The 23,303-nt window shown below is 44.6% G+C and overlaps 1 protein-coding gene across 1 annotated transcript; it reads right to left on the bottom strand.

Annotated features, from left to right (window-relative positions):
- Positions 1-20,340: 20,340 nt before the first annotated feature.
- Positions 20,341-21,324, bottom strand: LOC142451578 (homeobox protein NANOG-like). Its single transcript, XM_075553322.1, has 2 exons — positions 20,659-21,324; positions 20,341-20,544 (listed from the first exon to the last, which is right to left on the bottom strand). The coding sequence occupies exons 1-2, from the start codon at positions 21,322-21,324 to the stop codon at positions 20,341-20,343; spliced, it is 870 nt and encodes a 289-aa protein (XP_075409437.1).
- Between the last annotated feature and the right edge of the window lie 1,979 nt (positions 21,325-23,303).

Below are 23,303 nucleotides of genomic sequence, written 5' to 3' on the forward strand. Positions count from 1 at the left end.
AGTTGAACTGAGATCCATAGAGTTTTCTTGGCTGTCATTCTATAGGCGCAAATCACCAGACCCTTATTCCTAAGTGCTGCTAGGCAACGTTGAATTACCAACCTTTATGTTCTGCAAACCACGTGCATCACCTTGGGGCCCTTTCTATTCTCCAGAATCTGCAAATACGGAGCTGCCTTTTGAAAAAGGGATTTTGTGTGTGTGCATGAGGTTAAAGACTTTAAAACTAAGGAATTAGCCTGGGTTATTTAGGCGATGAGCCCAATTTAATCACATGAACCCTTTCAAAGCACAGATGTATGAGCGAGAGAAATAGTGGTTAGGACGGTGAAATGTTGCTCACTTTTAAGAGTGAGGAAGGGAACCGAGGGAAGTGGGGGGCCTCTGACATCTGTACCCTCTTTGTGGTTCTCGTTCGCTCCTATGAAGCCCACTTTCACTGTGATAAACCCATGTGTGCTCCAGAGAACTCCCTAGAATTTTCCAGGCTGTGCCTTTGCAGAGGAAGGTCACCACATTGCTCTCCAAAGCTGCCTCTCGTGGGGCTCCAACCATCAACCTTTGTGGCTCGTAGTTCAATGCGTAACGGTTTTTCAGTCCAACGACTCCTTCTACAGTCCCTAGAAGACAGACAAAAGCAAGGAAACAGATTTTCTATAAGGGTCTCCAGGAAGAGACGTTGCCCTGCTGGCGTCTCAATGTTAGCATAGCGAGGCCCATGTCAGATGCTAACAGAAACCTAATACAGACCCTCTTTTTAAAACATCTTCCCCGAAATGACTTTCCTCTTGATTTACCACACAGTCGTTTTGTTCTTGAACAATAGATGGTGCTAAACATCCACGTTTCAGGTTCTGTCAGCCAAATGCACCAGTTGAAAATAATGAGAACCTATGACAGCAGGTGAAACAGTTGCTCATGAGCAGCCGCAATTCATGTCGTCTCCATTCAGAAAACCTGAGTCAGCGTCGCGGTGAATTTCAGGATGTTGGGGGGCTTAGTTACAATAATTCAAAAATAAGCACTTGTTTGAAAACCCAGAGAATAATGAAAGATGGTTTCTGTTTGCAATATTGAATCACTTGTGTATCACTTATAATATTAAAAATGGGCACCCAAGGCCCCCTTCAAAAATCACTGAACAGACGAAGACCACAATGTATATGAAGGTGGATCATACATGAGAAATGGCAGGGGGAAGACGTCTACAAAGAAGTTATGTTCATTGATTTTTGCATGTGGTGTGACACAACCTTTTAAGAAGCTGGTTTTACATTTTTCTTTGTAAACTGTGCACCATGTTTCTTTGTGAGTGCCGACTTCAGCACTGCAGGGTTGTTCATATTTTGCTCCTAATGGGCCAGGGGGTATCTGTTGAATTATATGTCATAGTAGGCATATGTTTATATAGAGATTCTTATATTTTGTTATAATAATTTTTTAAAGAGTAGGATACACTCAAATCTCTCTGTCTAGTTTGAGCCAATGGGAGGTTGGCATTCTGGATTCAATGGCTAACGCTAGACCCTGTAGCCTTTGTCTACTCAAGCACATGCAATACAGTGAGGGGAGAAGGTAGATCCTTCCGAGTTGTTTGCGAGAGATGAGTTTGGAAAGCCGTAGGAGTGTCTGATGAGCTCATTACCTGTGCAATCACTACTTACATCCCCTTCCTTTCAAAAGAGTGAATTGAATATTCTTTCTGACTTTCCAAATAAAAGCCAGCACAGCCCTGAAGGATGAAGGCAATATATATGGTCATGTTCCCAGAGAACACAGTTACATCAGTAACATGCACACACATACAATGGGTGGAACAGTTAAAATTGTGTAAAAAATGCCTGGCAGTTAGTACCCATGCTTATACCATGCATGTCTCATGTCATTTCTGTCATGAACTTCACCTTCATCCAATCTGGAAATGTTATTTTTCATCATATTTGGATAATAAGATTGTTGGATAACAAGAAATGGCCAAGAATTTGGTAGCACCACACAGCTAGTTTGGTAGTAATCTGGTAATTAAAAAAATGAAGACTTGAAACTCTTCATTTGCACCAGGCAAATCACAGTGTGTCTCAGAGTGACTGTAGCCTGTCTGTGCCTGGGCGCATCACACCGGAGACGGGCTGAGGGTCGGGAGGTGGGTTGCCCCAAAGGCTACGAGAGCCAAAGCACAGCTAGTTTGCAGAAGATGAGGCCCATTGCTCATGCCTGTCCCCATACCGTGGTGTCAGCCCCATGTGAAGCCATACAGCAGGAGGCTGCAGGTTCAGGTGTCCATTGCTTCAGCCCTAGGGGGTCCCTGGGCAGCCAGTGGTACCCGAATCTTCCTAGTGAGGGACATAAGACCACTGGGCCTCTTCCCCTACTGCTTACCCATGGTGATGTGGAGTGTATGTGTGGCTGTGACTTGCCAGTGTCGCCTGCCTGAATGGCTTCCCTGGCCCACGGTGAGCAGATCGGTACACCCTGTGGGCTGGGCTGGCTGCCTTAGTGTGGGCTGTTTCTGGGACAGACACAGTGAAACCCCTGGAGAAAGGGGCTAGCAAATCAGGAACCAAATCCTGCGGGGAGAGGGCTGCAGTAGAAACTCAAGGTTAGATTGGTAAAGATCTGGGAGGCAAACCTCCTAAGGCACCAAGATGAAGACTAAGCATCACATCTCCTGGAAAGAAAGGAAACAAAACCAGTTGAAATCATCAACATGTAAAAAACAATAGTGGCATAGTGCGCTTAGGAAAATAAGGTGGGGTTATGCCGTTCCAAAAATGTATAATGTATACACCATTTGCATAAAAATACAATGTACTCATTATAATGTACTCCTTATAATGTACTCATTCAGAAAAGCCTCAAACTCACGAGAACTAAGTGTTGAATGCTCTGAAATTTTGAGACAATCAACTGGATGATGAGGGAAATGTCAAGGGGACACACCATCTCTAGGTAAATACTTCTTTGCCTCCGCTAAGTACCTTTCCAGACTCTCAGAACGACGCCCCTTCCGTCACTCCCAGAAAAACTGCCGGAGGCTCCCACGGAGGTGAAAAGAAGGAGGCCCGGGAAAGAGGGGACCTTTGTGCAGTGACCACCCCAAGCTGCTGTTTCGGCTGAGTCCAACTGCTTCCTACTTGGCTTCATGAAGCAGCAAAACGAAATAGCCATTTAAAGAAACAAAATGATGTGACTGAACAGAAACACGAGTCACTAAGAGTCAGAGATCTTAAAAACATCTTTAAATACTCAAATTTCTTTCTAAAGTATATTGAAAGAGTAACAAGCTAGGAGTGTCAGTCTCAGTTTAGGAACCCGGGAATTGGCAGTGGTTTCTCCTTTCCGCAGGGCCACGAAAGGTGAGATTTTATTATCAGCCCAGTCTAATGGGCAAGGTGTTCCCACAATGAAACATTAGGAGTTTATAGAAACGACTTGATGTGTTGTGTTACTTTGGAGGATGGGATGAGGGATGTGTGGGCAGAGGTAGGGCAGGGCCGGGAGAGTTGGCATAAGAAGACCTGTGTGCTCGGGACTGCAGACAAGGGAGCTTCAGGGTGAGGCTGGTGGCTAGGAGGGGGACTGAGAAATCCGCCTCATTTGAAACTGGCAGAATTGACTACCCAAGGGACTCCAAAGTTCACCAATCCCTGCTGTACATCAGGCAAGAAACGTTCTGGAAGTTTCAGATGTCACGAGTCTCACTCACTGCCATCGGGTCCTTGCTGACTCCAGAGTGACCCCCTGTGGGCTCCAAAGTTTGGGGAGTCAATTGATGGGAGTAGAAAGCCCAGGTGTTCTCCGGCTGAGCTCCTGCTGACCATGCTGATCCCCATCCAGTGCCTTCCCATGACCCCGCCAGGGCCTGAGTACACCACAGCGAATGGCTAGCCGTACAGCGTAGGCACAGCGGTTTAGCCATCCAACGCTCATTCAGAGAAAGAAGCCCTGTTGCTTAAAGTTGAGCACTTTCATAGCTCACCAGTGGGGTAAAAGAAAACCTAACAAAAAAGACCTGAATAAATGAGATGAAAGAATTGTTAGACCGCTACGTTTAGTTTGTAAGACACTGTTGGGCAGGTGCTCTTTGATTCCACTAGGTCTTCAGTGTCTCTATTCTGCCAGAAGGTGTTGCTATAATATAGCTGGGCTTGCGGACAAAGTAGTGACTCAAACGTGGGTAAGGCTGGATAGGAATGTAAGCCGGCTAAGTATAGAGAATTCAGGCACAAAGATATCCATTATATGGGGGAAAAGAGGGCTTTACTGTAGTATGCGTCCACACTATAAATAGTTTGGCAAAATGTAAACATAAAATATTTCCATAGTGATAGTGGCAGTCATAAAAAGAGTAGCTGCGCTTTCCCTTTCATTAACTCTCAATTTTTAATAAAGGGACTTCTGTAGGGTGAAATTTGGGCAAAAATAGCAGTGATCTGTAACTTTTTTATAACAGGGTGTAGCATATATGGCATAAAAACTGGAATTTAAAACCAGCAGTTGTTATTTTTTCTTGCTACAAGGACAGCTTTGCTTCAGTGTTGAAACACTCATGCTGCAGAGACAAGCACGGTGGGTGCACCAGAGACGACACCCTAACAACGGAGTCAAGAAACGAGAATCCAATCAATCCTCCCTCTCTTTTTTCTTAATGAGGATTTCTTCAATATTAGTCGAATGCCTATAAAAAAATCCACACAACCAAAATTCTTCAACTGGCTGTTAAAAAATGTCTTTTAAATGAGTTAAAATGTATTTCACTCTGATTTAATCCAGAATAGATTAAATTTACTCTAAAAACTTCAGACCAGGAAACCTGAATTTTCTTGTATGAAAAGTTTTATGTTATCGGAGGTAGTGAGTTTAAACATTTCAAATAAGAAACTACAGCTTCGCCCAAATTAACAAAGGTGAACAATCCAAAAATAGACGATAGTTCATAGATAATGTGCCTGCTTCTAGACCTGCTTTTAAACCAAATTGATAAAAACTGATCAGTGGAGTATGCGGATGTCCTTTCAGCCTTGTTTTGCCCAGTTCATATTGCATTGGAAAATTTGGCCGAGCCATGATTTCATCCAGTATGTTTTCTTTGAATTTGCAGACAGATACTTCATTCAGAGGAGCCAGCCGCTGCCCGTTTTACTGTAAGCACAGCCTGTATAAGCACTTGTCTTTGTACCTGTGAAGCTTAGTGTGGAGCTGGCAAGGTAGGCACTACATAGTAGGCACTAGAGTTGAATGAATGTTTGTCAACCAAAGAATTTATTGCCATCAAATTGATTCCAACTCAGAGCAGCCCTACAGGCCAGAGTAGAATTGTCCCGATGGGTTTCCAAGATTGTAGCTTTTCATGGGATTCAAAAGCCCCATCCTTCTCGCTCGGAGCTGCTAGTGGATTCAAACAGTTGACCTTGTGGTTAGCAGCCCAGTGTGTAACTATGACACCACCAGGACTCCTTCATAAAGTGTTGTTGTTTGTGGCCGCCCATTTGATTCTGACGGGCGGTGACACCATTTATAACAGAGCAGGATTGCTCCGTAGGAGCATCAGGAGTGTGACCTTTCAGAAGCAGAGCGCCAGGCCTGTCTCCCAAGACAAGCTGGGGAAGCATTCAGATGAATGACCAGGTTTCTACATTCTGAGAGTTCCCTAGAAGGAGAATTTTGAAAGATTACAAAATCCATTCTCAAAAAACAAAAAAATCCATTCTCCTGAGAATATATTTGTTTAATTTTACCTTAGAAAGATGAGGGGCAGGATAAGAAGTACTCATGGTGTGACTCTGCTTCAAGAATGCTACATTAAAAAAAAAGAAAATCATGCTGTTTTTGGTGGTGACTTTAACAGAAGTAGCTGTAGGAATTTAGTACAGCAGTTGTTCCAAACCAAAGTCAGATGTAATTTGTTAGTTTAAAGTCCTTCTTTCTCCATTTTCTTGGAGTCAAGTAAAGCATTGGACTGCTAACCTCAAGGTCTTCGGTTCAAACCTACCAGTCGCTCCTGGGAAGAAAGACGAGACTATTGCTCCCATAAATGTTTACAGCTCAGAAACCCTTATAGGGTTGCTTTGAGTCAGAATAGATTTGGTGGCTATGGTGAGTCATGGCTACATTTCAGCACCTCTGATATTTATGGGGAAATTTGTGATTCATTGAGGGAACATTTTAGTTACTTAATCAGAAAACATTTTATTGATCCCTTTTATTAAGATATATTTGTTTCTCTTGCATAAATAGAAATTCTTTATTTTATATGAACTAGTTAGACATATAGGATCCCTGGTGTTCTAGTGGTTTCGTGTTGGGCTGTGATCCGAAAGGTCACCAGTCCGAAACCACTAGCCGCTGTGTGGGGAAAGACAGGGTTTTCTACTCTGGTAAACAGTTGTAGTCTTGGAAACACAAAGGGGGAGTTCTACGCTGCCCTATAGGCTCATTATGAGTCATCGTCCACTTGATGGCAGTGCGTTTGAGTTTTTGCGTTAGACACTAACCATATATTCTTATGGCAGCTCCGTGGTAGATTCGATTCTGTTTGGGAAGGAGTAAATACCTCATTTTAACGTTGTTTCCCATTTCTAGGACTGTCAGGGGTACACCAGTAATCTGCACCATAAGCAAGTCATACGCTCCTCAGTTTAGAAACCATCTCCTTAAATTAAGGAAGCGGGTTATAGGGGGGAACTGTCCCATTAGCGAGGGTTTTTTGGGGGAGCTGTTCTTTGGTGTTGTTGGGTGGCTTTGAGCCACTAACCTTGAAGTTAGTAGCTGATGGCAACCTTACTGTGCTCCTAGGCTCCATGTGTTAGCTCTACTCGTTCTACCAATAGGTATTGAATTTTTACTATGCGTCAGATATCGTGGACAAGATAAAACTGGATAAAAGAAGATAAAACTGGAAGAAATAAGGTCAAAAGGGTATCAAGAGTGAGATTTTTAGGGTCTCATAAGTCATTCTAAAGACTTGGCTTTAACTTTGTGAGATGAAAACCACTAGAGAATTGTGATCAGAGAGTGAATAACATCTGGCTTACTTCTGAGTTGAGCAGGGACTAGCAGCAGAGAGACCTACAGGAAGCTATTTCAGTAATAGAGGGAAGACATGATGGTGCCTGGGGTATCTCTAGATGGCGAGAGATATGTGGATTCTGGGTATCTATATTTTTAACTTTTTATTGTGAGATGAGTGAAAATTTGCAGAGAAAATTGGTTTTCCATTCAACCACTCAGACACATTTTGGTTCGTAACAGAATGTAACAGCACTCTTCATACTTTTTCTCTGGGTTTCCTATTTCCATTCCTCCTTCCTTCCTTCCTTCCTTCCTTCCTTCCCTTCCTGCCTCCTCAGCTTTATCTCTGGGCACAGTCTGCTCGGATTGTCTGTAGGACTGCTTGTTGAAGGCATATTGTATGCACTCCTCTGTTTTCTGTTCATTTTATAGGCTTGTCTACTGCTGGGCTAGAGGTTGAGCCACTGGGATGTGGTCAATTCCAGGCCTGTAGGGCGATGAAGGGCCACAGTCTCAGGGATTGCGCTAGTCTCTATTAGACAAGTCAAGTTTGCCTTGTTTTAGGATTTTGAGTTTCATGTCACATTTTCTTTCACTCTGTGCCGGACCTTTTTAAATGATCCCTTTCAGAGTCATCATCAGTGGTAGCTGGGGCACCATCTATTTCTTCTGGTCTCGGTATGGAGCAGGCTGAGGCTTGAGTACGTCCATCAGGACTTTGGCTATTGTTTCCTTTGATTCTTTCACTTTTTTTTTTTGGTTGCTTCCAATAGGAAAAGACCAATGGCTGCACCTTAGATGACCACTGCCTAGATCTTCAGATCCTAGGGATCAGTCACCATAGTGGGTTTGGAACCTTGTCTTTGTGACTGGGCAGCCATTCGTGGGTCAGATTTGACGATAGATGTCCAGCCAGATGTCCCAGGGCTGGGAGACAGTGTGATGGTTAACTCAAAGACAGTCATTCATTTAGGTTGTGAAAGGAACAGATTTTAGGAGGAAGATTTGCTCCTTTGGAGAGATGTTCAATTTTGTTCAAGTTTATAATATCTATTAGTTAATTATGCGGAAAAAGCAAGTAAGCCACTAACTATGTGAGTTTTCAGTTGCAATGAGCAGTCTTGGCGCTGGCAATCAATAGTGTCAAGCAATCTGTACGTAAGCAATACATGAAGCCGTAAGATTGTACGAAATCATCCAGAAAGTGACTGCAGATGAGGAAGAGAAATGAAAGGTGCGATAGTTTATTGTGCCAGGCTGGCCGATAAACACAAGTAGGATTAATTGGAGGGCGGAGATATAAATGGCTCGGTGAGCCTCGCCTTGCTCATCTCTCACTCTTTAATCATCGGACCTGCGTGCAGCTGCCTTGCTTGTTCTATGCCTCAATTTAAAGGGGTACACTACCTGTGGGATACCTAGCCTATGGACTGTGTTGCTGTAAGTTAAGGTCCTTTAAGCCCACACGATTGGAATGTTCATCTGTGGAGCTGGGGACCGACAGTTGGTGACAGTTGGTGACCTGCCTTGCTGCTTGCTGCCTGGGTATATTATATAGCCCAGCTCTCTCTACAGAAGGGGACTGGCGACTGGCAGCTCTCAAGCCTTAAAGGACTGCTAGTGTCTCACTGCTTTATAATTTAACTGTTAATTTCTTGTATTATCTATCTGTATATAATTTAACGATCCATTTCTTGTATTATATATCTGTCTTTATAAATATATTTATATATAATTACTAGCAATCTGGTTTTGTCTCTCTAGAGAACCCTGTCCAACACAAAAGGGAATATAGTTTTGGGTCGCCAAACACTAAGACGATGAAGAAAAGAGGAAACGCCAAGAAAGGAGAGTAAGGAGAACTGATGAGCAAGGTAAAGGTCAGCCAAGAGAGAGTATTAGCAAAGACAGATCTTTGAAAGAGAAAAGAAAGATGCTGCCCATAGACCACGTCAGACAGGTGGGCTCAGTCCCTACTGAATCTGCCAAGGGAGGTCTAGAAAGCAGCTAGAACCAAAGCTGATTACAGAAGAAGGCAACAGAGACAATAAGAATCAACAAGTGGGTCAGAGATAGTTAACTCAAGGAGAGTCAAGGACATGGCATGGTTACTACAGGTCTAGGGGAGTGAGTGGGCAGCGTACTCGGAGGCTGATGAGAACGCTCCAGGAGAGAGGGAAATTTCAGCGATGCAGACAAGAGGGAAGACTTTCTTTCGTGAAGTTCTTGGGGGAGTGGGATTCACAGTGGGAATGGGAAATGGAGACATTGCCTTGAATTCAGAGCATGGATAATTCTAGGTGTGCCTGCAGGACTGCAATTCAAATAAAAGGGTTGAACTTCAAGCTCAATCAAGCTTTCTCCACTATACCGCCCCAAAGGAAGAAAACCTGGAACGAATCATAGCACTAAACCATCCATTGCCATCAAGTCAATTCCAACTCAGCACCCAATAGGGCAGAGGAGAATGGCCCCATAGGGTATCCACGGCCATAAATCTTTATGGAAGCGGACTGCAACATCTCTCCCATCGAGCAGGTAGTAGATTCAAACTGCTGACCTCCTTTGGCTATTCTCTGAACACTTTATCTGTTGTGCCACTGGGGATTGAGTCTATGCAGATGATACAGTAAAACCAGTGAGAGCCAGAACTCAAGGGGACTGCCTGGTCTCATAAGCTTCCCAGGTTTACAGAGTATAGTCTTACTGCTTTTGTACTCCTCTCTCTCCAAGGACGATATTTAAGTTTTTGTTCTCTAACAGGTTCCTTACACAGGTTCTGGCTTCCCCAGGTTTTACTGCATACCCTTACAGCAAGTGAGACATAGACAAGCATCATCAGGTGATAGAGTGCAGGCACCAGAAGATTGATTCTGGTCCAGCGGTGGGTGCATCATCTATCATCTGTAAAGTGAAAGCAATACTACCTGTATTGTCCTTACTCCAGAGGTGCTGTTAGGACCAAACCGGACCATAGATGTGACTGTGTTCCAATGATAAGGAGATCTACAAGGCAGGCCTAACGTCCCACATTATGAACTTGCCCTTCTTCTTCTCTCTGGAACATTCTCCCCCCAATTCTTTATAAGTTTGACTTTTAAAATATACATCGTTTTAGTTTCAGTGCCTCATACAGAGTGGGTCCTGAAGAAATATCTATAAAATTAATGGTTGGACGTCATTATTATCCTGCCAGGAGAAAATAACCTAAAGTAAAAATCCCCATATTCACAAAATACTGAAGGTCTGTTGCCTTTTTAAGTTTCATTATTGAGCTCTGCACGGCGGCTATGAATGACTCCAATTCAGTGCGAGCTTTCCAACCTAGATTCCTGACAATTCCCCTCATCTGTGACTTCCCTCCAGGAGAAAGAGCTGATTTGATGTGCTTAACAACTATATTAATTCATCCCCATGACAAACAGGAGCGAGTCGTAGCAAGTGGCACGAGTATTAAGAAAGGAGACCTAAATCTTATTGAAACAGACTTAACATCTCTGCTCTTAGAAACATGTTAGTAATGTTCCACATCCTCCCCTCTTTCCTCCCCTCCCTCAGCCCCCCCGCCCCCTTCTCTTGCATATAGTAAGGGGAGCCTATGATGAAAGGAGCCGCTGAGAAAGGGGGTACGCTCAGTGTCCCGGCCCAAGAGACAGCGGGCTGTTCTCCCTTCTGAAAGGGCGTTCAGAGACGGTCTTTGGTCCTCTTTGTTCTTCACCAAGAGTTCATGTGATTCGGAATGGCTTTCACCTTTTCCTGGGCAGCGGGCTCTCCACAATGGGAGAATTATATGTTGTAGGCATTAAGGCCTATGCTGACAAGAACTCTGTTATATTTTCAGGGAGCTAAAATACTCCACATACCAAACTTTGTCATGGAAAAATTAACACACAGCTTTTGCTAATGGGTAGAAAAGCAGGCGAGGCGAAACTTAACTGGATCTATGTAACCACTGATGATCATCCAGTCGTAAAGTCAGTCTGTGGAAGAACTGGGGGCTCCTTATTCTCCTTCCCAAATCCTGCACTTCCTGCATTGGTTGATGGTGACTAACTTGTTACGTTTAGTAGCAGAGAGAAACATTATCTTACTCTACCATTCTTGCCTCATTATGGAAAATTATCCTTCCCCTGCTTGAAGCTAACCCCAGGCCCTCAAACGGACTGTAGCATTCTGTATCCCATTACTGTATTTGATTTCTTTGCAAAACACACACACACACACACACACACACACACACACACACATACACACACATACCCGAAGTCACTCTAGGCACTCCTTGTTTGTTTACACATTGATTGTCTACCTTCCCCTGCTAAAATATAGGCTGCCCGGCTTCTTCTTCTCCCTCCACCCCCATCTTCTCTTCCATCCACCTCTTCTTCCTTCCTTGCATTCTTCCTCAAAAATTCACTTTCTACAAAATGAGGCTTTTCTGTTGTTCATCCATCTGGGGGTGTGTGATGTGTGGTTATATGTGTCAATCATGGCAATCAGTTTCCCCTGTCTCCCCTTTCCTCTGCCTTCCTGGTATCCCTACTCCCATTCCTGTTCCTGGACTCTGGGTGCCCTGAGCTCTTATCTCTTCTCTGTACCAGCGTACATGCTCCAGTCTAGCCCACAGTGAAAGGCAAGGCTGGGATCACGATAATTGGGGGGTGATAAAGCCTAAGGAACCAGAGAAATAATGTATGTTTCATCGGTGCTATACTGTGCCCTGGTTGACTCATCCCTTCCTTGCGACCCTTCTGGGAGGGGATGTTCCATTGTCCTCAGATGGGTTTTGGGGCTCAACTCTGATCCCCCTTGTTCTCAACAGTATGGGTTTTTTTGGGTTGTTTGTTTCTTTGGATCTTCTGATGCCTGTTACCTGATCCCGTTGACACCTCATGATCACACAGGCTGGTGTGCTTTGTTCACGTGGGCTTGTTGCTTCTCTGCTAGATGGCCACTTGTTTAACTTCAAGCCTTTAAGACCCCAGATGCTATATGTTTTGATAGCATCAGCATTCTTCACCATATTTGCTTGTGCACCATTTTGTCTTCAGCGATTGTGCTGGGAGGGTGAGCATCACAGAATGCCAGGTTGTTAGAGCAAAGGGTTCTTGTGTTGAGGCAGGGCTTAAGCAGAGGCCCAAAGTGCATCTACTACCTCAGTGTATTACCATATAAATATATGTACATAGACCAATACCACTATTTGTATGAATTAATGTATTTATATATGTAAACACCTATGTTTATATCTCTATCCATAGCTTTGCTTTCTCGATCCTTCCTCTGATTCTTTTTACCTTCCTCATGCGCCACCATCACACTCACCTTCTTCAACACTCACCCTCTTCAGCCTCTTAGCTAGATTTCTGTGGAGGAGCGGGGAGGGAGCTGATACCATGGGCTCAAATAGAAAGTAAATGTTTAGAAAATAATGATGGCAGCATATGTACAAATACACTTGATGCAATTGATGTATGGATTGTTATATGAGCTTTAAGAGCCCCCAATAAAAAGATCTTTTAATTAAAAAAAATGAAGCTTTTTAAGGAGTTCATCCTTCTTTGAACTTGAAAAAAAAAGACTCAATCTAAAGCAATAGAACCCTCATCAGTTCTACCATTGCTACTGGAGAGATTGTCACCATCTGCTTGCTCCCTTGTGTGAGCGCTCAGGGCCCCGGGTGCTCCTGCTGCAGAGATTAGAACTGTGAGTTGCACTGAGGCATTGCCTCTGACCATGATGATGGCCCGTCAAGCAGCCATGAGAGCAAACATCTATCATTTTCCTTTTCTTTCCAACACGAGGGCACCAGGCTCTACAAAGGTAGACATTCTTATTGAACTCTTAATCTACTGAGACGGGGTTTCCAAGGAAAGCCCTTTAGATGGGAAGCAATGAAAATCAAACTCATTTTCTCCTGGAACTTTAAGATACAGCCGCCACATCACCCATCATCCGCTTCTCCGGCCCTTCGAAGATTCTTCATCAGCCCTAATCGCTCTGATTATAGCTATCTACCTGCCCGCCTCGCTAGACTCTGAGGTTTTAAAGGGTAAGGTGTCCTAGTGACGTCTGAATTTCCAGGCCATATTCGTGTGGTAGTTCAGTAAGTAGATGAACAAAGAACAAAATCGGTTAATTAATTAATGCGTTATATTAGAGTATACTACTTCTTTGATTCTGCGTTAAGTGTTCCATTTTTGTTGTTGGTTCTGGGTTTTTTGTTTGTTTGTTTGTATGTTTGTATGCTCCAGAACTGTGTACCTCCACTGTTCTTTCAATGGATTGACGGGGCAAGTCTGCATTACATTTCAGGAGACAGTGCTATGTGATAGGAACAAGCCGTGGATCAGTTCACACCGTGTAAACCTACAAAAACTTTATTGACAGGCAGTGAAAAATCCCAGAAACCATACTTACAAGGAGCTTCATGTGGAACGGTACCATCTCAGACTGCCTTTTCTCCTGAAGGGAAGTGTGTCTGTTCTAGGACCGTGTCCAGGTGAATGGCACCGGTTTATCTAAACATCACGCTTCCAATCAATTCTCCATTTTACAGTAGGACAAGTGAAAGCAAAACTGCTTATATAATTCTTCCTGAACCAGACAGTGGCAGTTGATGCCACACCTATCTGGTTTCTGGAGATGCCATCTCACCAATAGAACACAAGATGCCATCTCACCAATAGAACACATGGCCGATGTGATTCCGTAGCGTTTGCTATGCTACTATCTCTGCCCTGTCCTCCAGGTTTAGGAAGGCCCATTCCAGTAGGGCACTAAAGCACCCAGCGGGAGGGTATTGCTATGTCTCCACAGAAACGGGAGTGTGCACTCAGACCCCACCATGGTGTACCAAACCTTGAGGACAACCTACCCACGTGAAGAAACGCATGTCAAGAGTAGGCTACAGGGTCAGCCCCAGTCATCCCACTGACCCCTTCTAGAAGTCTGTGCTGCCGAGGACTACGCTAAGCCTACAGGTTGGGGGGAGGGGCCGGCATGCCACACCCACACAGAAGCAAGCCAAGAAGGAAAAAGAGTGAGTGAGGGTCTAGACCCCATATCGGTACACCAAGCCCTAAGGACGACGTCCCTGCACGGAGCTGATAAGGCTCAGAGAGGACTGTAGGGTTGACAACAGATCAAGACACGATGTTGTCCCCTCACTGGAGCACACCGTGTCAGAGGACAATGCTGGGGACACATGGCGGGAGTTAGTCTGGTCTGAACACCCCATAGAGGGGCAAACAGGAAGGGAACCTAACAGATCAGCAAGGGGCGCAAAGCCAAGCCACAAAGCCCCTGAGGAGCCCCCAAATAGACTTCAAACCAGGAGGGGCAGTTCCCAGGACCAGTGGGGAGATAGTCATAAAGGTCAGCAGACAGATCTGGAATTATGTATGCTTTTTGTGGTTTGTTTGTTTTTTGCTAGTTATTATTACCTCCCCCCACCCCCTAGCCGCCTTTTCTCTCTTTATTCAATCTTTTGTTTTCCTTTTGTTTGGTCTCTGCTATTGTTGGTTTGCCAACTTATATAAGACAGGCATGGGAAACAAGCTTGAGGAGAAAGCAAAAGACCACGGTTCTGAGGGACTTGGGGCATAAAGGAGGCAGGGGAAGGGAGTCGAGGAAAGGGGGCGGTGAGCGAACAGTGCCAGAGACAAGAGAATAACTAGTGGATTAAAAGCAACAATGAGGAGGACGGAGAGATTCTGGGAGTGTTGGAGAACAGCAATTGGGTTGAGAGGAATTACTAAGAGGCAGAAGAAGGGCGAGCATGATGGTGGGGCAGGAGGAAGGTAAAAGAAAACAGGAAATATCTAGGATAAAAAGCTATGGCTAGAGGTATAAGCATAGGTGTATACATATGTAAATACATCAATGCATACAAATAGAAGTATTGGCCTATGTACATATATTTACTGAGATAGTGGATGCACTTCAGGCCTCTGCTTCTGCCCTCCTTCAATGCAAGGACACTTTGTGCTAACAACTTGGCATTCTGTGATGCTCACCCTCCCAGCACAATTGCTTAAGATAAAACATGTGCACAAGCAAATGCAGTGAAGAAAGCTGATAGTGCCTGGCTATCAAAACATATAGCGTCTGGGGTCTTAAAGGCTTGAAGTTAAACAAGCGGCCATTTAGCAGAGAAGCAACAAGCCCACATGGAGGAAGCACACCAGCCTGTGTGATCATTAAGTGTGGACAGAATTGGGTAACAAGCAACAGAAGACCCAAAACAAACAAACAAAAAGGAATGGAAAAAAACAAAACAACATATTGTTGAGAACAAGTTGGTTGGAGCAGAGACCCCAAACCCTTCTATAGACAGGACACTGTATAGCACCAACAGAACACACAATATTCTTCTGGTTTCTTGAGACTTCCTCATCCCCCACTATCATGACCCCAGTCCTGCCTTTCATTTTGGGCTAGACCAGAGCATGTGCACAGGTACAGATAAGAGATAAAAGCTCACGACTCACCGAATCTAGGAACAAAAATGGGAGTATTGATTCCAGGAGGGGAAGGGGAAGGTGGGGAGAGGAAAGGAGGAAGAGGTAACTGATTGCAATGATGGACACATAACTACCACCACCACCCCCTAGGGGGAGGAGGAACCGAACCATGGGGAAAGGGAGAGAGCAGTCTATGTAAGATATGGAAATAATAATGACATAATTTATCAAGAAGTCACACGGTTGGGGGAGAGGGAGGGAAAAACGAAGGGATACCAAGGACTCAATAGAAAGTAAATATTTAGATGATAATGATGACAATATATGTACAAATATGATTGATACAATTGATGTATGGATTGTTAGAACTGCTGTAAGAGCCCTCAATGAAATGATTTTTAACAGCAACAACGAAGAAGAAGGACCATTCCTTGGACTCTCAATGCAATCACACCAGAAGAAACCCATGGAAGACTGGCAGTTGAATGTTTGCTTTCATTGGCATCAGAAAGTAGGGTTTGGTTCTAGAATCTATTTTTTAAAATTGTGGTTATATAGTGCCATTTTCACGTATAAAATGCAGCGGCTTCAATTATTATTAATATGTTATGCAATGATTGCCTCTTTTTATTCCCCAATTTTCAGTCAGCCTTTATAGATCCAGTTTGCCCTCAAAGCAAGGACTCTCCCTGTTTCTCTCCCTCCCTGAGATGTAGTCAATTAATGTGACCCTTCTAGCCATAATTCCTCAGGGGATGCTTTATAAATTCTGGGCTCTGTGCTTGTGCCCATGGGCCTTGTTCTGAAGGGAGCTCTTTGTTTCAGGATTCAGGGATGGCCAAGTCCTTACTTTAGTGGAGGGCATGACTTGGTTCACAGCTTTAAGACTTCTTTGTTGAGAGTGTGCCTGAAGACACCATCCTTCATTTTCCTGGCCTGTATGGTCTAGGGAGCCTGCCCTCCTCACCCCTCCTGCCCACTGGGATAGTACTGAAGTGTTGGACTGCCGACCATAAGGTCAGAAGTTGAAACCACCAGCCTGCTCCTTGGCAGAAAGAGGAGGCTTTCTGCTCCCACAACGAGTTAATATAGTCTCTGATACCCGCTGGGGCAGTTCTACCCTGTCCTGTCAGGTTGCTATGAGTCAGGATGGGCTCGATGGCAGCGAGTTATGGTCTGCTAAAAGAAAGAAATGACACCTCCATCAAAGCTATACCTTTGTACAGAAGAGACATCAGAGGACCCGAGAGAAATCCCAAGACCATTGGAAGGGCATGTGCAGTATGTCCGTCTGATGAGCAGATGCTGCTGAGACTGTGGCATGGACGCTCAGAGGGCCATCGCCAAGAGTAAGGAGTACCTTCTCCTCATCTGACTCGAGCCTATGGGACTGGGAGACAGAGTGACAGGGGGCTGGCTTCCTGGACATGGAAGCAAAGGCAAAGGAACAGCGTGACTGAGAGGCTAAAGACCAGAGAGAAACTTGGCTGCAAGCTGAGAAGAGTTGCTTCTGTAAACCAATGAATGTCCTTATTCTTTACTGATCCTGGCTTGTGCTAACCTGTTAACTTCCCTAATTGTCCCCACCCCCTACTTCTTAATTGTGAGTAGTCTGTGAGATCTCTGTGGTGCTGTCTGAGCAACAGGTGGTATCAGAGTAGCTACAGAAGGCTGGGACATGGAGGCATGTTAGGTTCCTGCCTTGTGGCAATAGGAAGCCAGGGCATCAAGGCAGATATGCCCACCTCCATGCTGTTTACTGCACTCTCACCACTGCTACTCCCTAAGGAATGTTGGTCTCCATGTATTCCCCTGCACTAGATCTTTCATGCAAGTGGACTTTACAAAGTGTGCTCTTTCGTGTTTGACTTATTTCACTCAGCATAAATGTTTTCATGATACATACATGTGGCAGATAGTAGGGTTTCATTTCTCTATATGGCTGACTAATACTCTACACCTGGATAGAGTAGTTCTTCAATATTTTCCAATACCGCCATCTTCACAGAGCAGTCAAAACTTTCTCCCTCAGACTGGCTAGTGGATATGAACTGCTGACTTGAGGACATAATCAGAAAGGCTGGATTCTATGAAGGTGGTGCCATCAGGGATGGAGGAAGGCTTATGAACCATCTGTGAGATGCAGAGGACACCACCTTTATTGCTGAAAGTGAGGAGGACTTGAAGCACTTGCTCAGGGAGATAAAAAAGTACAGCCTTCAGTGTGAATTACAAGTCAGTGCAAAGGAGACCTCACAACTGGAGCAAAGGGTACTATCATGGTCAACAGAAAAGATTGGACTGGTCAAGGATTTACTCTTGCTGAGCGGCACCGTCGATGCTCCTGGAAACAGCAGTCACAAGATCAGAGGATGAGCGGCGTTGGGAGAATCTGCGGCACAGACCTCTTTCAAGTGCTGAACAGCAAGGATGTTCCTTTGAGGACTAAGGTGGCCTGGCCCGTGCCATGGGATTTTCCATTGCCCCATACGCATGTGAAAGTTAGATATTGACTAAGGAAGACCAAAGAAGAATCAGTGCATTTGAAGTATGGTGCTGGCCAAGAATATCGAAAGTACCAGGGGCTTCTAAAAGAGCAAACCAATCTTTCTTGGAAGAAGAACACTCAGAATGCTTCTTAGAGGCAAGGGGAGTGAGACGTCGTCTTAAGTACTTTGGACGTGTTGTCAGGAGAGACCAGGGGCCCTAGACAAGGACATCTATGATAAAACAGAGGGGCAGTAAAAACGGGGAAGACCTTAGACAAGATGGATGGACACAGAGGCTGCAGCCATGAACCCACGTGTAAGAATCATTGTGAGACTGGCCCAGGACCGGGCAGCGTTTCTTCTGGTACACAGAGCGGCTGCTGAGAGTCAGACTGGACTTGATGGTATCTAACAATAACGACCTAGCCACCTTGCACTTTGCAGCCAGTGCTTAACTCACTACGACACAAGGGTTCCCATATAGTCCATTCATATCTATTCATTCATCCCCCCTTTGGCTGTTGCCTGTAGTGGTGCCGTGAGCATCAGCGTACAGATCATTGTTTTGCATTCCTACTTTGAATTCTTATGGGTATGTACCCAGAAGGGAATGGTCAGGTCGTATGGTAAGTCTCTGATTAACTTTTTGAGTAATATCCAAACTGCCTTGACAGCAGATGCTCCATTTGACAATTCCACCAGCCATGTAGGATGGATCCCATTTTCCCACACGCTCGTCAGCACTCGTCTTTAGGCTTTGCTTGTTTGTTTCATGGCTACTCAATGGTACGAAGTGGTATCTCACCGTGTCCTTAATTTTCACTGTCCCCATGATGAATATTGTGTTCCTGACTGTTACCAATGGTTAATGTACTCAGCTGCTAACTGAAAGGTTGGAGGCTCAAATCTACCCACAGGTTCCTCAGAAGAAAGACTTGTCAATCTGCTTCTAAAACACCAGCCCCTGAAACCCTATGGCTTAGTTCTACTCTTTTATGAGTCACATTTAATTTAGCAGCAACTGGTTTTGAATGTTAATGACATATAGACTTGTTGGTCATCTGTGTATATCGTATTTAATGAAATGTCTTTTTAAGTAGAATCTGTATTTTGAAGGAAGGATACAAAAATATTTAGCATAATTTTACTCCAAGCACAGAGCATATTCTCCCCGCCATCAGATTTATTCCATTTATACCTTTACAGGAGCAGAAAGCCCCTCTTTTTTCCTGCAGATCAGAGAGCGGGCTTGGACTGCTGACTTGGCAGGTAGTAGTCCAGTGTGTAACCAACTCTGCCACTAGGGTTCCTCTCACAGAGCACGTAAAATCTAGTCATAAACTGGCCCATTCTTAGTTCTTTGACTGATTTGAGTAACGAGGGACTTGCTCATAATTTTATCTACTCAGACAACTAAGTCATCAGCATTCAGAGAATGTTAAGGGTGGATACATTGCTGACCATATAAGGAATAAAAGTTAATAGTCAAAATTTAAAAAGAGAATATCGTGTAAACTGTTACTTCCTCATTGCTTTTGATAAAGGGCTTTGTTTATCCACGACTCCTCTCTAAAGGAAACACAAATCAATCCAGTGAGGATGGACATTGTGTACAAACCGTCAAGCCTGTTTTGAGCTTCAAGGAGCCCAAAGCAGCCCAGATCTTCCTGCTAAATTTGCTCCTTGGTCTCTCTCATCCTCCTCAGACTACCTCAATTTATGCAATCCAGACCTTAAAAGTAATTGAAGGATAGTTTATCAGACTATGCAAAAGGTATCCTGGGTAATAACGTGATATATACATTGGAATTCTTTTTTTTTTAATGGAAAAGTGGATATTCTTTTTATTTGTGTGCACCAATATTTGTAAGTCAGCCAGTGATGTTGGTACTGTTGTTACCATGATGCAGCGAAATACAAAGAAGAAACAAACAAAGGTTTATAATTAAAACAGCAGAAGGGTAGAGGAAATCAAAGAAGCGCATTATGACTTAACCTTCCCCCACCCCTAAATTGTCTTGTAAGACTCCCACGTCCTGTACACTACAAATAACCCTTCGTCACACATCTTTCTACTTTTAGGTCCTATTTTTGAGGCAAGATCCTAAGGCCATTCAAGGTAGTATTCTACATAGTTATTTATAGGCAGGGACATGGCTTATCATGCTGTGCAGAGTAACCAAGGTAAACCATCATCTTATCGAATCTTTGGTTAAATAGAAACCACAATCTTCACCCTGTTCCCCAAGCCCCCCCTCCCCGTCCCTCCATACAGTAGGATCAAGGAAAACCAAGTTGTCAAGGCAAGGGTGTTCTAAAGCAAGAAGTCCTACAAAATAGGAAGTCGCGCGGTCACTGCCCGGATGGGCATGGGGCTAAATGTCTGTCTTCATACAATCTTCAGATTGTATGCTTACGGACTCATTTAAAAAGAAATCTAACGTTTGTACGGCTTCCAGGTCACAGAGAGAAGCTTGCTGGACCGGGGGCAGCAGGAAGTCTTCTCCACAGTTCTGGAATGGGTTGTTCCAGGCTGGACTGTTCCAGGCCTGGTTACTCCAGGCTTGGGTACACCACAGCTGGCTATTCCACATCTGGCTGCTGTTCCATGTCTGGTTACTGCTGTTCCAGGTCTGGTTGCTTCAAGCCTGACTATTCCAACCCTGGTTGTTACAGGTCTGGTTGTTCCAGGCCTGGCTGTTCCAACTCTGGTTGTTCCAGGCCTGGCTGTTCCAACTCTGGTTGTTCCAGGCCTGGCTATTCCAGCTCTGATTGCTCCACATGGGAAGGCTTCCAGAAGGAAAGCATCCTTGGTGGTAGGAAGCACAGACGTCCAGGTATTCTGTAGGTGCAGAGACCTGAGTCACACCATGGTTATTCTTGGACCAGTTGGTGGTTTTCTGCCACCTCTTACATTTCATTCTCTGGTTCTGGAACCAGGTCTTCACCTGTTTGTAACTCAGATTCAGGACTTCGGAAAGCTCTTGCATCTGCTGGAGGGTGAGGTACTTCTGTTTCTGAAAGCGGTCCTTAAGTATGCACAGCTGCATCTGTGAGAACACAGTTCGCACCTTCTGCCTCTTGCCCTGGCTCTCCTCCTGCCTCGCTGGGTCCTTCTCCGCAGAGGCGGGCAGCTGGGCTTTCGGACTGGTGGAAGAGTCCGGGCTCTTCTGCGGAAGCAGGTCCACGGAGGAAGGACAACGCGGAGACTCGGCTGTCTCTGAGTAGGAAGCCTTGGCAGACGACATTTGCAAGGATGTGTAATCTTCTTTAGTCCCCAAACTGGTAGTTACTGGCGGAGAGTTTCTAGAATCGGAAGCTTCAAGAAGGCTTTGGGGAGAAGCTACATACACACTCATTTTGCTGAGGAAAAAAACCCCCAAAAATGAACAAGAAAATCAAAGCCCTCAATTGTGTAGCAGCGGGAAGCGAACAGCCCAGTCCAAGGAGGGCAGGGGGGAGAAAGATTTTGGAGTCTCAGACCATTGGAATTCTATTACATGATTCAAAGTTGAATATCAGTCCCTAATTTTCTTTCAGTTACTTCCCTTACTAAATATTACCTTGAAAGAGCAACAAGAATGTTTATATGCACCTTTCCCCAAAGACAAGGATCAGCTAGGAAGTGTTCACATACATGTACATATACAAATTAGATGCAATAAGTATCTTAAACATTTTTTATGATAGTAGTTTTTAAAATGCTCTTAAGTTCCTACAGGATAACACAACGACATACTCCAGTGAATATGGGTTTTGATGGGCAGAATCCAGTGACTTTGAAGGGAAGTTAACACATCTTCATGTAAACTTGCTTCCTCTGGTTCCCCAGGTCATGGAGTCAGCCTTCCATGGTCCATGCTGAGAAGCAGGGCAGACCCTCCTTGTACATGGTTTCACTTTAGTTTCATAGGAAATGAAGTCACTGAGTGAACTAAGCGCGGTGACACCCCCTGACCTCATCTGCTGAAGTAGTGTTCTAGACCTTGGCAGTGACATTCAGTTCTGGTCAACTTTTGGTTATTTCAGTGGGGAGGATTTTGATGATTAAAATTATGGCAAATTTGATTTGTCACTCAATGATTATAAGGTGGAATAAGAGTAGATTAGAGTTTAGAAACGAAGCCCAATGTAGCTATCACAGAGAGAAATGTCCTTGAGGTTTTAAAAAAATGAATTGATGATAATTATTCTTTCAAGCCTGTCATACATCTATTGGCAGCTGAATGGCTTTAGTTAGTTGGATTTCCTGAGTCATGTCAAATGTTACGCACATGCATCCCAATACATTTTTCCAGTAGGGTAGCTTTCTTGAGCACTTAGGAAGCCTGAGAAAAAGGCTTGGGTACAGGAAGTTTATTTGGAAAGTGAGAGAATTAGGGGAGGGCGGGATGAGGAACGGCCAATAAAAGATACATTCCTGAGCTGCTTGTTCTCATGGGCCACAGGGCCTCATCCGTCTGAGAAACCATGTGTAATGCCTCTCAGAATTGTCCCTGTGAGGAACAGAGGCCTGGGACCCTTAGCCCTCGTTAGCTGGGGGTTTACTAAGGACACTAACTTCCCGGCTGCTCGGTGTGTAAACTCTGCACACAGCTGGATCGGGTGCCAGAGGGAATGGGAAGAGACTTGAGGCAGAAACGGTGTAAGGCATGGCGGCCACTCGGGTTGGGCTGCTGTCGGCTTGCCAGAGAACTTTCCTTTATTTTGCCATTGAAATCAGAGGTGAGTTTAGACAATGTGCTACAGAACACCAAGGAATGTATTTTATCCTCCTCTATAAAGTGTCATCTCTGACTGCAGTTTGCTTGTCTCCATGAACCCCGTGGCGAAGCTGCGGCTCCTGGAAGCACGTGTAGTCTGTGGTGGTAAGTAGCATGGCAGAAGCTCTCAGAAGCCCAGAAATAAATGCTCACTTGGAAAGCACAATGGGAGGTATGCGACTTGTCTATGAATTATTCAGGGATGGTGGACACAGGTACCAGAAGACAAGAAGGTAGCTTCAAACTTATTTTTCAAAACGCTTTCTCTTTCCCTCTGACAAACCATTTTATATCAATCTCTCCAATCTATGTACCACTGTAGCATTTTACTTGTAGCTTAATCAGTTTTTTCTTTTACATGGCTATCTTTGAAAACTTTGAGGAACATATCTGAGAGTAATTCCCACAGCTAATTAGAAGAGCAGGGCTGGCCGTTGGGGCAGGGACGGACCCTGGGAAGGGCCTGGGGCCCAAGGGGCCACTGCAGAGGGTCCCTTCATTCTTCTGGAGATGGGCAGGCTGGGGCAGGGCTTTGGGAGAGCCCCTGCCTCTCTGCCTGACTGCCCTCCGGCCCC

This window comes from Tenrec ecaudatus, chromosome 6 (assembly GCF_050624435.1).
Source record: "Tenrec ecaudatus isolate mTenEca1 chromosome 6, mTenEca1.hap1, whole genome shotgun sequence".
Taxonomy (NCBI): Eukaryota; Metazoa; Chordata; class Mammalia; order Afrosoricida; family Tenrecidae; genus Tenrec; species Tenrec ecaudatus.